This window comes from Myiozetetes cayanensis, unplaced genomic scaffold, assembly GCF_022539395.1.
Source record: "Myiozetetes cayanensis isolate MyiCay16 unplaced genomic scaffold, myiCay2020 scf5-8, whole genome shotgun sequence".
NCBI classification, from domain to species: Eukaryota; Metazoa; Chordata; class Aves; order Passeriformes; family Tyrannidae; genus Myiozetetes; species Myiozetetes cayanensis.
In genome coordinates this window covers 54,355,696-54,373,398 of record NW_026087742.1, presented here as the reverse complement: position 1 = coordinate 54,373,398, position 17,703 = coordinate 54,355,696, and the positions used below count along the sequence as shown (strand labels likewise).

At 35.9% G+C, this 17,703-nt stretch overlaps 1 protein-coding gene across 1 annotated transcript in view; it reads right to left on the bottom strand.

Annotated features, from left to right (window-relative positions):
* DIAPH3 (diaphanous related formin 3) overlaps positions 1 to 17,703 on the bottom strand; it is a 188,135-nt gene that overhangs the window by 65,255 nt on the left and 105,177 nt on the right. Inside the window, exons 22-23 of the mRNA XM_050333988.1 lie at positions 14,426 to 14,590; positions 10,373 to 10,508 (exon numbers count right to left, since the gene is read on the bottom strand). Of these exons, the coding sequence (XP_050189945.1) occupies positions 10,373 to 10,508; positions 14,426 to 14,590 (301 nt within the window). The remainder of the gene's footprint in view (positions 1 to 10,372; positions 10,509 to 14,425; positions 14,591 to 17,703) is intronic.

The following is a 17,703-nucleotide window of genomic DNA, read 5'->3' as shown; positions in this document are numbered from 1 at the left end:
TTATACCAGGTGCCTAAGAGTATTGTCCAAATGCTTCTTGAACATTGTCAGGCTTAATGATGTGACATTTCCCTGGGGAGTCTGTTGCAGTGCCCAACCACCCTCCGGGTGAAGAACCTTTTTCTAATATCTAACCAAAACCTCCCCTGATGCAACTTGAGTCCAGTGTCTCAGGTCCTGTCACTGGTCACCACAGAGAAGAGATCAGGGTCTGCCCCTTCTCTTCCCCTCACAAGGAAGTTATAGACTGCCATGAGATCTCCTCTCAGTCTCCCTTTCTCCACGCTGAACAGACCAATTGACCTCATCTGCTCCTCATGCATCTTCCCCTCAAGGCCCTTCGCCATCTTCACTGCCCTCCTTTAGACACTGTCTAACAGCCTAATATCTTTCTTATATTGTGATGACCAAAAGCGCACATCAATGACACTGACAAAAATACAACCAATCCGCTTTCCAGATTAGGCAAAAACTAGTATTTTCATTTGTTTTGTTTCACGGAAGGAAAAAATACAAACACCTATTATTGAGATATATGAATTACAATTTCATTTAGAAAGCAGTCAGAACAGCTTTTCTAGCATTCTTAATTGAATATACCTTCTTAAAAGAGTATATGTAGCTGAGCATAACACACGTGCGCGCGCGCGTGTGTGTGCATGTGTGTGTGTGTGAACATCTCTCTTGGTTACTGTGTGCCTCTCAAGGAGTTAATTTAGCACATTATTATTTCCATTCAAATTTATAAACAGCCAATAAATCAGAAAATACACACAATGATCACTCATGCTGACAGTTGTACTACAGAGATGAGGGGCTGAAAGAAACTTCCAAGTTATACAATTTCTCACTAATGGAGTGATAAAGTTCTGACTGGATTTCATGACTGAGCGTAGTCTAAGGAAAGCTTCTGGACAGCTTCAGGTAGGAAAGACCCTTTCTGATTCGGTAGCTATAAATGCACAAGAATAGGCATGAGGATCAGACCTATGGTCTACCTAGCTCTGCATCTTGGGCTCTAGTAGCTGATAGCAACCATCTATAAAAAGCACAGGATAAATATACAATGACATTACTAGAATTGTCTCTTGGTCTCCAGCTGTTTGTGATTCAAAGACTTTGCATTTGCATTTAATGGCTTTCAATGGATAGAAGCTGCCAGAGAAATCAAGTAACTTTTGTCAGCAAGCTTCAGAGTAAGAACATTTCGCTACATAGTAACAAGACTATACTTCTGTACAACCACTGAGGTATTGCTGAGTGAAGATAAGAGTCATAGTGAACAACATAGAAATAGAAGCAGTAGCAGACTCAGTTTGAAGGAAGAGTCAGAGACATGACCTTCCAATCAGCCAGCTTTCCAACAATTACAGAGGAGGTTCTTGGTTCTTTTACACCCTTGGACTGAGGAAAGTAAAATAAAGCATATCCTCCAATGCTTTGGTAAGGATATTTATTCCTTGCTTCCCCTGCAACTTGAGAGAAGAAACTTTTGATGATAAAAAAAAAAGGGAGAATAAAAGCATCACATAGCAGGAGTGAAAGTTTAAAGAGGACTCTGATGTCTACCTCCTTATGAAGGGGATGTGAGTTAGTATTTGGAGTAGGAAATGCTTACTCAAACCAAAACCTACTACTTGTATAAATGTTAGAGCTCTTAATCCCAAAGATGGCTCCAGAGAATTTAATTATTTTGCATGATAATGCCATTTTAAGTTTCCAGCATAGTTTTCACATTTGTTTAGAAATTTTACTGCTACAGCATAAATGGCAAGCATTATGAGAATCTTCATCTACAGACATTACTTTATTGACCCTTAGTTTTTTCAACAGTTCTGTTTTTTCTATTTTTCTCTCTCCCAAATACAGCTGCTATTTATTTTTTCAGGGCTTTGTGTAAACCTCAGTTTCACCAACCCCTTCAGCTGCTATCTCCAAAGATTCCACTGCTAAGTAAAATTTTCAGAAAGAAAATTATTATTTCTTCTAAACAACTTGCTCTTTTAGAGCTCCTACTTAGTACAAATTAGTAGCAGCTGCTGCATTCTGAGCCCATGGGTTGCAAATAAGTGTATGAACCTCTGTTTCAGAAAATTTAGCACCTCTGACATGTTTTTAGAACACGAGCTGTGACTATTAGTTTTTAATTAATATACATTCAGATCAGTTCTATTTTTTTGCATGAAAACCATCCATTTGCCTTAACAGATAAGGTTTTGCTGTATCTCATCTTTTGCTGTGGCTTCTACAGATGTATCACACATTGGGTTGGGTGGGGTGTTTTGATTGAACATACCTTTATTTTATCATTCTATGTAGCATTTTCAACTATGAATGTGACAATTATTCCTGAGGGAACATCTGTTCTCAGCAGTTTACCAAGATTTATACTTTACTGTCAAAACAATACAATTGAAGCTGAAAAATAACCTCCATACTGCTTAGGGACATATCAGGTGACATTTCCTTTCTGGTGCATTTGTGGTCCATGTCTGTTACATTTCCTTCTTCACATGTAGGACTTTTTTTTTTTTTTTAAGTCAAGGATATTATACAAAATTAGATCTACTCCCCAAACTTGTTATGGGCTTACTATCAAGGGTCTGCTAAGTATCAACATGAGTAAGTACTGAGTAGGCAACTCTGTAATGTCCCACAGTTCTTTGTGACCATTGTTATAATTTAACATATGGGGAGGACGTTACACTTCTCACAATTACAGAACTGAGTTATTTCCCACTGGACCCATAATAAAAGTGACTCTTAAGAATAAATTCAAATAACAGAAAGTGACCTCAGGAACCCTCTTGGTTAAAAGGGTCCAGTTTGAGGATAAGTATAGGTAATCATGGAAAGGAGTATTCCCATCATGGAAAGGAGTATTCAGCACCCGGAAGGAACGGAGATGAGTGGAGCACTTGAAATTCCAAAAGGTGAAACTCCTAAGAGACAAGAGCCGTTACACCAAATGCTGGCTGGATAGTAATATTATATACTTTGTCATATATATCTTTATCAGATTTTTTGTCCTCTTTACAGTAACTTCAGTTGCATGAAACATATTCCTAAATGCATAAAAGCTAGGAATATACCTACTATTTTCCAAAACTTGTGTTTTTTTCAGAAAAATAGCCCAGCAGATATTTTAAAACGTATGTAAGAAACTAATGATGTCATCTCAGTTGTAATGTACATGAGCACATTTTTATAACCTGTGTAATTTGCAGTCCTTCACTCCCCTTAAAGTAAAGGAATATTATTGACAAGCTTTGAATCTCCTATTCCAGCAAGAAGTAATTAACAAAATAGAGGCCTTAAGAACTTGAGCTAAGTAGCGAAAGTAGGGTCTTTGGGAGTACTTACTAATATAAACAGGTTGGGGGTTTTTAAATTTATTTCAAAGGCAAGCATTTTATCTGCTGGAATCTGAACTTTAATTACCTAATTACATTTACTATTTTCTTTGCTTAAACTGTCAGTACTGGGTTCCATGGTGTCCTTTTGTTTTTCAGAACACTATACAACTAATGAAAATATTCATATTGCACAATGTAGCAGATAGTAATAAAATAGTAAATATCTGAAGAACCAAAACTGAAAACACACTTAGCAAGTTTGTGAGAAGTGAATGTGGGTTTTTTTTCCAAAACCAGATAAACAATATAAAACCTCTGCAAAAGTAAATGCTGCAAAATTGACTGCAAATAAGGTCATAACTGTTTAATAAACTAAAAGATGTATTTAAAAACAAATTGTTGTGATAAAAGTGAAACTGAATAACACAAATGAAAACAAACTAATATCCTACACTGGAAATCAGATGTTTGATTTTGGCATTACTTAACTGCTTTTGCATAAGAAAAGGGCAGCCTTTGTAAATAACCACTGATAAAAGTGGCTTACTTAAATAGTATTCAAAGTGAGACACAATGAAGATGCCACAATGATGGAGTTCTCAATTATACGACAATAAATTTAGCTGGTATTATCACACTTATAGAATTGTCTACACTGTGATAAGATCAAAATAATTGATTGGTGTGCTTTTTACTAAGAATTTAAAAAGCAAAAGAAAGTATGTATCTGAATGTTAATAGTATGCAGACAAGTGGCATTTACATAAAGATCCCCTTCCACTGGCTATTTACCTTTAGAAGGACAGCATGTGATCATTTGATCTGGATTCACAAAAGCAAGTGAAGCAATCTTATTGACAAAGCATCTCATGATGAATATCATTTTGCACTCCAGAGAATATTTAGAGGACAGATTTTATTACCATAAATTTCAAAATACCAAGTATCATTCACTGCTTAGTCAAAATGTTTACTGATTTCACATACTTTTCAAATTAGGATTGAGGTGAAAGGAAAATATGAAGCTGATATTTTTACTGTGTCAACTAAAACCACCACTTTTTTATCAGTGAAATGTCTGAGCTGTGATTGTTAGGACATGTAGGTGTTGCTAAGATATAAAGTAGAGATAGAGGATTTTAGCAAACTACAATTTAGAGGTATGTAAATCTGACATTGGCTTCAGGTCCAAATCTAAAAAAAAAAATTTGCAAGAGAGTAAGTAAAATGATTCCATATAATAACAAAAATCTATGGTCTTATTAGCAGAAGTCCTAATTTATATTGTAAAATTTTAAGGTTTTTTAAAACATGCCGTACTGCATATTCATAAAAAACTACACACTTGACAAACTACAAAATTTTGATATATTTATAACTTAAATATAAAAGAATTGAACTTAAAACTTTAAGAAGATTTATCACAAGGTACACATATTTATCTAGTTTTAGAAAATGATTATACCAACACCAAACTCAGTGTAACAATATTTCAAAGGCAGCCTGATGCAGAGGTATGGATGATAGAGCATAAGGTATGATGTAGACGACTCAGTTGTCACCTGTGTGTCAAAGGCACAGCATGGGTTAAGAAAGACTACTATCGTTTTTGAGAAGGCCAGTATATTGTAAGACATCAGATGTTAATCCTGCTCCTCAAGAAGTGCAGACAAAGGGTGTTGCTTTGCCCTCCCCTTTGCCATTTCCTGAGGACTGTGACTCCAATATACAAATCTGGTCTCAGATGAGAAACTTTTGGACATCTGCCATCCTCCCAGCAATAGGAACACACCATGCACTCTCATTACTTACCCATCTTGGGTGCTGGCTCACAAAAGAAGCCAACGCCACCACTAGAGCAATAGAAGACTTGTTAGCAGACACACAGCAACTAAAAACTGTCACTCTCCAGAATCGTGTGGCTATTGACTTCCTGCTTCTAGCCCATGGACATGGTTGTCAAGAGTTTGAAGGCATGTGCTGCATGAATTTTTCTGATCACTCACAATCTATTCATAACAGCATTTCTAAGTTAAAAAATCTAATCCAAGACATCCACGTTTCCCAAGGCAAGGGACTCAGTGGCTTATTCAACTGGATTCATTTTCCAAGTCTGCCCAACTGGCTGAACAAAATTATAAGCTTTCTTGTTTTTGTTCTAATCATTCTATTTGTCATTCTATTCATTCTTCCATGTCTCATTGTCTGCATCTGTAAAATACTAACCAAAAACCTTTCAGCAAATCTCATTTTACAAGACAAAGAAGGAGGAGATGTTGGAGGTAGCCTGGATGAAGAAAAGGAGTTTAGAAGGCGGAAAGAAATAACTTCTGGCAACATAGGCCAGACAGCATCAGACAAACAGACTGTCTGTTAGATTGTGAGCTCTCTCTCTTACGAGGGAGAGCAGGTTTCTCTGATTGGCCAATGTCCACTCAGGAACAGTTAGTTTTTCCAATTAAGAACTTAGTAGTTATCTAAAGATGCATGTATTTCCCCTATTATGTATATCAATCTTAAATCCTAACCAATGCCCTGTCCAAGTTTATATATACCTATCCCCTTTTTCCAGAACCTTCCTTATCTGCCTATAAAAACCTTCCATTTTGTAAAATAAAGTTAGATCAGCTTTAGCACCCACAGCTGGTGTCTCTGTGTGATTTGACCTCTGAGCTCGGCTGATACCCCACTGGGTACAATGAGAGAAACTGCAGCTCAGCTGTGAACCCCTGCTGGTCTGAGGTGACCCAGAAATCCCAAACCATGATATAGGACCACCTCATATTTGATGTAAATGTCAGTTACTACTAATGAAATTATTGTTTTCAGCCTGAAGAGATTAGTTTAAGCTAAAACTCAGCAGATACCTTAAATCCAGATCCATTTTCTTTTTGGGTTAATATGATACTTGTAATGTCAGTCATATCTGGTTTAATATAGTCCCAACATGCCATATGCAACTTATAATATGCAAGCCACATATTGTGTATATTTTAATAAAAGTTATATTTTATTACATATTTCCTTAAGATATAAGTTGGTGGTTTCTCTGCCAATGGCAGGGGGGTTGGGACTAGATGATCTCTAAGGTCCATTCCAACCCCTTAACATTCTATGATTCTATATTAAGTTTCTGAAAATGCAAAAAAAGTTAGCAATACCCTCCAAATAACTAAAAACTTTTGCAATATTATGTAGGTCACTTTTATGCAAAGAAATGAATCACAGTTTCCTTTACCTTGTGCAGCAAAAGGTCGCACCATAGGCAACAAATCCCTGCTCTTCTAAAAGTAGACAAAGATGAAAAAACCCAGAGAAAAGAACTTCAAGAACAAAGCAAAATCTAAGACAGGATAAATATCTGTGTTGTACGTGAGATCAGTGGTTAACAAAACAAGTTTAGGATGATGATACAAATCTTGTTTAAGCACTAGATAGCAGCTCAGATCTTGAAAGTTACTGAGTAACTTCTGAAAGCAGAAGCTCCAGAGTCATGAAGTAGTCACTAATGGCTAATTAATGGTCACTGAAAAAAAAGCACAACCTCAAGCATGATGAAAAAAAGATTGCTTTTACATTAAGAAAAGAAGCAGCAGCTAAGCAAGAGAAAATCAAAGGCACTGCTGTGGCCTGAGGAATTAACACCACCCGAAGCATTTTGCATCCTGTCATCTAGGGATAGACAACAGGATTGGAAACTATCTAAAAAATAAACCATTTTGTAAAAGAATAAGACCCCATACTGTGTGTGGGGAAGGAAAGAGAAGATGGTAGAGAAGAAAAAATATATCTGCTTCAGTTCTGGCTTCCCTTGCAGAAGACCTCTCAAATTTCACTATGTCATCCTGTCAACTGGGACCATCACGGGTAGCCATCGCTGCCCATGCTACAGTATCGATTCTGTGGGATTTTACAACCACATTAAATTTAGGACACAGATGTTCAGCCTTTGACTATGTAGTGGTACTGATTGACTGAATGATAGTAAGAACTAATTATAGTCATAATGACAAACAATGCACAAGAGTAAGATAACAGCAAAACCAGTGCTGTTAATGACTGTAAGTCCAGTAAAGTGCGGTTGGGTTATTCCTGGATTATTTTTTTAGTTGTTTGTTTCATTTCCTGTTGTTGCTGCTGATTCTTGGGGTTTTTTAAAAAGAGAAACAGTCAAGAAACTCCAAAGTTGCACACAGCACAGTGATACACAGCCATTCCTAACTTTCAGGTCATTTTCAGTTAAAAAACCATCTTACAGAAAAAAAAGAGTTGACATGTAGTGTACACTATGATCTGTCCACTGAGAAAAAAAATATTGAAGACCATTTAGCATATATAATCAAATCTTTTCTCTTCTTCCAAGTATGCAACTGTTTGAAACCCAGAAAACAGCTTCTGGGATGGTAACATCAGTGAGTTTTCAGCTACTTTATTCAAGCAATACTTGAAATAATGTTTCTAGAAATCCAACATCTGATCCAGACACCATGTAAAGAAATAATATGCAAAAACCAGTTACTCCATAGTCACACTCCAGGTAAGAGTGTTTGGTATTTTGACAGAGGGAGGACCTGGTTATGAATTTTTTAGCAGGTCAGATGTAAACATTTTGTGACTGATTTACAAATTTTTAATGAGAAAAACAGCCTTTCCTTGACCTAATTATAGCTAGGAAAAAAGAGGAAGGGAAAAAAAAGTTTTTTTGATTGTCTGTGTTACTCCAAAGAATTACAGCAACATGCTTCTTCAATTAAATACTGTAAATACAGTTCTGGTAAGACTGTCACAATAATAATAATAATAATAATAATAATAATAATAATAATAATAATAAAAAAAAAATCCCACTTTTCATGCTGTTGTTGCTGTCCTTCCTGACAAACAAATCTACCACACTTGCTTTCCACTGCCACAATTTGGGTTTTCTAACAGACTTTTAAAAATATGTTGCAAACAGGCACAAAAAAACTTACAACTCATCAGTACCCAATTAAGTGAATATCAGACTTGAGGCATTTATAGCTAGAGGTGATCCTAACATCATTTTTTACTCTGATGTTTAGATTAGTCATTCCAGACTGAACTTTAAGTGGCTGCTCACAAGACCAAGAAACCTCTTTCTGTACTGTGTCAGGGACCTGAGTTGTGTCTGAGGCCCTGATATAGTTGGTCCACGGTTGTGCTCGTTGATGTGGCATGGGAAAATGTATAGTTTCACTGTTGGGAACTGAACCTTGGAAAGAAGAACACTAGATTAGGTTAACTGGTGGAAATTTGACATTGAGAAGAAGAAACAACAGAGCCACTGTTGGCACAGAATTGGTATCATAAGCCATTGTGGTCTTGGTTTGTGCTCTGGCCATGCATGAGCCAATGTCACAACTGGAAAATTCCACTCCTGTGAGGGGGATATAAGAGGTGGATTTGGGTTGGACAGGATGAGATGCACATGGTTTTGATCCAGGGGACGCCCTGAAGGTGCATGGCCTGCCTGCCCCTCCTGCCGAGCACCATGATCCATCTCCTTCTCCTGCTCAGTAGCTTTTCAGAAATCCAGGGCTCGGTGTGTATTCATTGCTATTGTGAGTAATAGAATAAAGTTGCTTTGCTCATACGCTTCATGTCTTAGTGTTTGTGATTTTGGTAACTCTCACAACTCTAGAACATGTACACTTACATGATTTAATAAAAAACCCAAGCTACTTAAAGACAAGCAGGTGACAAGTACTTAGCTCCCTACTACATTAACTGAGGTGGTAAGTTTCGCTAAGAGGCCTATGTATACATGCAAGTATATGACACAGAAGTGTCTAACACTGGCACCTGTATTCTGGAAAGCCTGAACATCACATTATGAAGAACAGAACTTGAGGGTAGCTTTAACTTTCACTGAAAGACTAACAATTTTCCACCCAAAGTGCTATCAGTCATACATACAACATATCTGAGAGAAATCTCTTTTGAAACACTTCCAGCTGTGCATGAATGCAGATACCAGTTTTACCCTTTCCTAGTCTTCTGCAGCTATCCTCTGTTTTCTGTGAGCTTTGAAAAGATTGTCATTTGTGGTTTTCTGAAAGTAGTCTTGAATACTACTTTTAAGGAATTAGAAATTCTTTGTTCAGAGAGCAGTTGCCTGATTTCCCACCTTAAGAGAAAGCTCTAGTCTCACACCTCAAGATACGGATAGTCTTACAAAAATAAATCAGAGACTTTTGGTCTGAAACATCTCTGAAACTAAACAGACCTACTCTGGTTATTAGTGAAAAGTGTAAGAGACAGATAATCATTTACGCCAAAGGTGCTAGCCAGGGCTTGAGTAGGGAACTGTTTAACAAGATCTGCTCAGAAAAAAAAAAAAAAAAAAGAGTAGCTCAAGGTAATTAATACAGTAAGGCATGTATCATTCTGAAGGGTTACAGAAATTCAGTCTGGGATAAAATACAGAAGTATAAAGGATAATCAGGCATCTTTTTTAGTAACAGAGTTCTCACAGTATCTGCTGCCTCTTTAATTACAGAAGACAATATAGTATGAGTAACTTTAAAAATGCATGGCTGAAGGGTTTTTTGAGGTGCTTCAACAGGGACCTGCTGAAATAACAATTGACATACTCATAGAAAAATACGAAGTACTTTAGGAAGGACTTATTCTCATAAAAGAACAAAAATGTGTATGCAACCTTAGTTAAAGAAAATGGCTTTGTGATTCTCAAAATGTCTTTTCTCAGGTAAAAAAGGATTCTGAGCATAACTGAACTTATACTTAGTCACACAAGATTCAATATATTCCAATGGAAAAATAAAAGGCAGCATGATAAAATAACTTGAGAAAAACTGGCAATTAGGAAAGCTCATTAACAATATAAAATTTAAGAACCTCTTTGCTGAAAACTTTAACCAGTGAAAAATCATTCATCTATTTTGTTTTTTCTCATAGTTCATTCAGATAATGAAAAAATAGCAGCTTTATTTCCAGTAAAATGCTTGGTAAAATGTGTTTTCTACATCACTTACCTGTTTTCATTTCCAACAAGCGTTTTTTCTTTTGTTGCCTCTCCTGTTTTTCTTTTTCTGCCTTCTCCTTAGCTATTTTAGCACGTCTCTGTTTTTCTTCTGCTTCCCTTTTTCTCATATTTTCCTTTACTGCGTGCTATGAAAAAAAGCAATATAGAGTTCCATTAAAACTGAAGTCTTAGCAAAAACAAAGCTGAACCTTTTCAGATCACATCTTAATTTATCAAACCAAATAAATATTTTACACTCCATGTTTAGCACATTTTATTCAGAAGAGTAAGTAAATTCAGAATAAATATATTAAAAGCATTCTAATTGCCCCCAAATAAGGATTATACATTCAGATAGAAACACATCGTAAGAATACACGTGTAGGAAGAACTCAAAATATCTAAACCACCTTGTTTTACAAAATTGTAAGTATGTTACTATTTGTATTTCTAGAATAGTTTCAACACTTATTCTTTCCAGTGTAGCCACTAAAGCAAGCAAAACAAGGCTTTCTGGGTGACAGTGTTGCATTTTTCTTATTCTTATCTACATATGCATTCATTCACTGGGTTTATAAATTCTTGTCTTCTGGATAATATCCGTGCAATATTGTTTATTTTGAATTATAAATAAGGACTCCAAAACTTCCAATGAAGCCAAAAGAGAACTATGAGTTTCAAAGTTTTTAAGTTATAATTTTGTATATTCAGACATTAAGCAAAAGAACTGTGTCACATTGAATACATTTTTAACAAAAGTATTTTGGGATTAATTTTTCATACTTTTAGTGTTAGCTATGTCCATTGGTAAATTCTCAGTGCTCTGAGAATTTACATTTGCATTATATGTAAGATGCACCCATTCTTCATTGCAGAAAGTTTCTTTTTTCAGAACACAGTTCCACAGAATCCCATCCTTCACAATATATCAAAGTGTCCCTGCCTACAAAATGGCTACCATCTTCACAAGGTCTGACGCACACGCTGCGTGTTTGCAGGGATAGTTAATGTCTCATGTTGTTTTCAGCAGGAAAATGTCCAAACTGCACTCAGAAAAAAAAAAATAACAAGAATGGACTGAAGACTATTATACAGCACAGATGAATGTGGATTACAGGAATATTTCCAGGGGCACTGTAGCATCACTGTAATAGATAGTGACCATAAGAAGAGGAAAGAAAAATATCATATAGAACTTGTGAAGAAATACTGGTCTCGGATAACTGAAGGAGAATAAACTTTCCATCATGAAAAAAACGTCAGTGAAATGGACTTTTTTATACAAAGCAAAACTGTATTTTCACACAGTCTTAACCAAAGTAACCTCTGTCAGATTTCTTGATACAAGAGGAGGAGGGAAGAAGCCTACTACAAAATGTTAACATTTTTGATTGAATTATTTTTAACAAATTCTTTGCAGATTTTCAGACTAGGCATTCTGTAGAATAAACTACTGGGTAAAACTCAAATGGGTCTTGAGTACAGGTAAATACTGGGAGAAATTACACACTTTCCCAACACAGTGACCAAGGAAATTTCTACTTTGCATCTACTTTTCCCCCAAAATTAATACCAGTAGGACTCAGCCTCAGATTGTAGCCATTCAAATGTAGGTATCTCTTCTTTCCAACCACACTGATCAAGTCAACTTGATTTTGTAGTTCACACCTTCATATTCAGTGCAAATTGGAAGCTTTAGTATATCACACCTTGCCTCTAGCCTTTCTCTAGCAGGACAGTCATCTTCCACAAATTCTATGTCACAGCTTAAAATTTCAGATTGATGATGTCTTTAAGACACCTCTCCAGGGTACTGGGCACTTCTGGTGTTAGTTCTCCTTTGAGATGTCAGGTAGACAGCTCTTCAAATTTCACTAACTGTATTAAGTATGCATCTCCCTTGACTAGAATATGACATTAGACACTCAAACTCAAATGCAGATGCCACTGTTTCGAGGCCTATGCCTTAGAGTGAAATCCTATCCTACAAGTTCTACGTGTTTTCAACACAAAACATGTGGCATGCCAAAGCCATTTTCTGACATGGAGGCATTCTTGCTCTCTCTCATGTGCTTTAGTTCCTAATTTTTGTTTAAATGTTTGCATCATTTGAAAGAAAAATAGAGTTTAGGGAATAAACTCTTACTTGGTTGCTCCTCTTCTGCTTCTTGAAGTCATGTTTCTGCTGCAGAGCAACCTAGTGTCACTAGGAGCAAGGGGTTTCTATAGTCTTATGATTAGTGTACTGTCTTGGACAGAAGAGTTGTTGACTCAAGGCCTCTTCACTCCCTTTCTTACAACCGCAGGAAAATTCTAAGCATTAGACAAGCAATTGCTTCATCTTGAAAGCTATCCTTCCAAGGAAAGGGATGAGCTTGTTAGCAGTCCCTGTGATGCTGTGAAAGCATGGAGGGAGGTTAACAGAGATGTCTGATACCTAAGATGTTCTACTGACAGTACCAAGAATTTAGCTTTGGAAGTTAAAGCACTGAAGGTAGAATGCTTCACCCCTTTTTTTGGCCAACTAACTGTACTCTAGATTTGGTGCTCACAGAGTGCAAATAATAGCTGTCACAGCTGCCAAATAACACTGAAGTACAAAATGCAGTCCAAAGTTAGCTACGAAACTCAAGTCTATGGCTCCAGATTTAAACATGTTTTTTAAAAAACTTTTAAAATATTTTCATTAATTGAGAATTTAAAAAAAAAATTGTTAGTAGGTGAATACTTTATGTAAATCATCAACCTTGTATAACAACAAGGATGACTGAACTTCAGTTTCCCACATCTACTGGTGATAAGTGGTCGTTTGGTTTTGGACTTTTTAACAAACCAATGATTTTTCAGCACTAAATTTACAAGTTTTTTGAACTAAATTTTCTAGTATAACAATCACTTTCAGCTTCTGTTGGTAATCAAGACCAAAATCAGACTTAGGTGTCTCATGCCAGGCATCTCAAAAATCTTTTCTGGAAAGTCTCAAAACTGAGCAGTTACTCAAAATTTTGTTTAGTGTCATTGAATGATAAGAGGTTGCATGCCTTATCTACACATCTTTTTCACATACCCTTCAAACTGTGCTCTGCAAAACAGAATTATTAATTTTCCTCAAGGTTTCTTCTATCATGCTCATAAATAATACCTAATTGTTTTGAAGCACTAATTAATCTATTTTTATAACACTGCTGTGTTATAAAGCAGAGGTTAGTATCAGTGGTAATTTTACAGACACAGAGAAGAAATATGGGAAAATTACTGTAAAGCACAACCACTCCCTTAGAGCCTCCAACTCAACATGAGCCTAAGCAGTTCGAATTCTTATTCTACAATATTTACATGGAAGGTGCGGTTTAAACATCAGAAGTTAAAGCAATACAACTATTTGTAATTTTGAAATCAGACTACTGAGTTTCAGATTAGGCATTGATCAAGTTAGGAAAACAATCAATGCCCCTGTTGAAAGATCTGGCATATGTTACTTGTCAAGCAGTATTTTTTCTGATTGAAGATTGTGCTCTCTAGGTTTTTAGTTGTTAAACTCTGAAGCAGAAGAGACTTAGTAATCTTTACATGCTCCAAATGTTTGATAAATATGGATTCCAGTTTAAGTCCAGTCCTCAAAATAAATGGACATATGAATTTCAAACTGTTTCGCAGTATTTATTAAAGAAGTAATTTTCCCTATCTATATCTTCAGATCTGTCTGAAATCATTAAAAAACCCAACCAAGCAAGTAAAACCAAAAAAGACAGGGAAACATGAAAGCAACTTAAATAAGTGTTGTAATGATAAACATTAGTCTGCCATGAGGAGTAGGTGGTAAAATGATTAAGTGAAACTTTCTACAGATCAATAGGCAAAGTTGGATCACTCTTCTGGATTTTGTCACAAAACTCATGCTCATACAACATTCCTGCAGGAGTGTAGTCAGTAAGTTAAGCTATGTAACCATAAGTAGCCAGATGGGACACAAACTACTTATTATCCAAATTCATATACAATTACATAAGGTTACAAGAAATAACTTTTAAGAAATATTAGTCATAAAATGAACATACTGTACCATGAACATGGTCCTGAAGTTGTTTAAGTCCGTTAAAAACTCCTCCACTGAAACTTTCTTTGGATCAATGGCATAATATTTCATCACGTTCTGGTAGAGTTTTTCCATGTTCTCATGCATCCGTGAAAGTTTCTGAAAATCTTCTTTGGCATGAACTAGAAAGCTGTACACTGCTGTTAAGGCTGCAACAATACTCAGTGAATCCAGTCAAACACACAGCTTTTACTTAAGGTTGATTTGCATGTCACAGAGATTTTTTTATTTCATCAAATGAAGACCAAAAGAATTCCTTCCATGTCATATATGCTTCCTAGTATTTACTGCGTATATAAGGCCTATGAATAAATTCAGGGACTTATATCACAATATCTCAACCACTTTAAAGATTATTCTATTACCATATAATTTCATATGAAATGCAATAAAATGTATGGAACTAATCTAACTTCAAGCACCTATGTAGTTTATTTAGTATCACTGTCTCCTTATTGAAGCTAAAAGCTTACGTATGTAAATTAAAATTTACATGGCATTTGGGTACAGATACCAATAATTAACCTGAATGCTTTATCAAGAAATAGTGTAGTTCCCACTAAAATTAGAGTAAAAATAGAAATATTGATAAACAGCATTAGCAGTAAAACCCATGAAAGATAAAGAACTTCATCTTAACAACGATGTATTTATTTCTGTTCCTGATGGCTGTGTTAGGTATTTATGCTTTTTCTAAGGCTATTTGCAACGTCAATACAACATAATTAAATTAGAGATGAAAATAATAAAACTACATCTACAAAAGATAGATGATTTATAAACAGCATCAAAATACTCCATAAATTAAATTAAAAACCTATGTTTTTTCAGGACATCTGATAACGTGCGTTGTCAAAGAAGCTCAAAGACGAAATATTCTTAGTCATTTCCTTATGTAGGACAACTTCATGAAATGTTTACTTTAATGGAATGTTAGTTAAACAAATATTTATGTTCCATTATTTTTCTGCTGTAGTAAAGACTACAAAAGACAATAAATGGCAATTTCCCCTTTACTCTCAGTTGCCCACTTCAACTATTGCAAAAGAGAATTTACTGTATTTGTACACTTTCTACTACAGATTAAAAGCACTACGGTCACTTTATTTATAAAGCACAGGATTTTTAATCAAATGCCTTAAAACTTAGACCAATAGAATAATGCAGGTACTTCATCTTACTGAATCTCATACTGTTGGCCTCGGCCCATTGATCCAGCCTGATCAGATCCCTCTGCAGAACCTTCCCGCACTCCAGCAGATCAGCACTACCACCCAATTTGGTGTTGCCTGCAATCCGACTGAGGGTGCACTTGATTCTCTCGTCCAGATCATCAATAAAGATATTGAACTGGACTGACCCCAATACTGGGCCCTGGGGAATCCCACAAGTGACCAGTACACCGTAACAATTTACTGCTGCGTAACTGTTTTCACTTTTGAGTTTTTTTGCAGTGTATTCTCCTCTTTTTAGCTTTGTTTAAAGGCTGAATCCCATTTGAATTTCACTATTAAATGTCCTTCTGGTTTGTTAAGGTTGGTTTTAAAATATCAAGTAAGAAGTTCATGGGGGATTTTTTGTGATTTAGAATCCATGCCAGAAAGTCACACAATAACATTCTCATATACGTTCAGGAAAGGGGAAATGATGCACTTTCACAGCATTCTAACTGGTCACTACAATGGCTATTAGTTAGGTCTGCAAGGGCACAACAGCCTCCATTACGGCAGTCTTGTGAAAAAGGACTAACTAAAGTTAAGATTTAAATGATTAAATCAACCCTCAACCATTTAATTTCAGACTTTCTCCGACAAGGCTCTTTTGTCAGTACATGTTTATTTCTGTGCTTCTACTGACTCCACAAGATGCAGCTTGTAAGGAGCTTCAGACTGCCTATGTTGACTAGCTAGTAACAGCTCAAAGAGTACTGATGTTATAGGCCCATTTTTCTTCTGCATCAATTTGAATCTCTCTTTAATTGGCTCCCAAGATGAGAACAGCACACAGAAAACTACTCTTTAGACCTGAGATTCTTAAAAATTATTAAGTCTCTTAAAAAGCTGGTGGGACCTCAAGGAAAGTTGATGAGAACTTATTCTACAACTGCTGCCCAAGTATTAAATAAAAAAGGATTATGAGAAACAAGTCATGACGAAAAAAAGGTTAGGACTATCAGAAGAAATGTCAGCAGTTTACAAAACCACCAACAAACCAAAACAACAAAGAAAACAGAGTGAATCCAGAAAAAAAGAATTTCTACATCTGTTTTACTTTTGATCCCATAAGTTTAGGATACTCATATTTTGTGATTCTGAGATTATTAACAGAGCTTATGGAAGGCTATACAGGTGTTTTGCAGTTACAAGGCTGTTTTTTCCACAGCTTGGAAGGGTAAAGGGAAATCAAATAAATGTGTTTTGTTGTCACTATGTATAAGTGCCAAATATCAAACTTTCCAAAAACTTCCTTCAGTTTTCTAGGAAGAAGGAAAAAAAAAATTAAAATTATCAGTGAAATGTAAACTTCATCTTGTAAATGCCAGAGAATGTCCTGAAAAGAACACCTGGGGAGTGGGGGAGGTGAGAGACAAAATTTCTGTGATATTCTTCAAGCCACAGCTGAAGTTACAGTTATGTTAACAGAGTTCATATAAGCTGGATAGTTTATGCTGTTAAAAGTGACTCTCCTTGAATATTTGATGCACAGTTTTAAACACAAAATACAGCACTCTGGAAAGATGTTTTACTATCTAGTATTTCAGTGCCAGACACGATGAATCTGGTGCATTATGGGATATCCCTAAGCTCTTGGCATTCTACTGAGACTGAGCTTCAATTTAGGTATCTTTAATAACTCCTCTTCCTTTTCTCCTTAAATATGGCTTTTGTTAGCCAGCTCTAACTAAACTGGAGACAACAGGGAATACTACTGAGTACAGCAATCCCAACTGTAATTATTATGAACAGGTTGATATATATACATTATCAACTACACAATTCATTGGTTTTGGATGAATGAAGACAGAAATACAGTTGAGCTGCCACACAGGTGGGAAGAAGAGGAAATCAAGAAGTTTGGTATTTGTTAACTTTTTCTGAAGTGGCTTCATGGACTGCATTTTTGGATTCATGGGACTACAGGTCATTTTGCTAATTAATGGCACAGAAAAGCAATGTAGGGCTGAGACAAGTAATATCTGTGGCAAAATTTCTAACAGCTGTATGTTTGGTCTTGCATATTCTGGT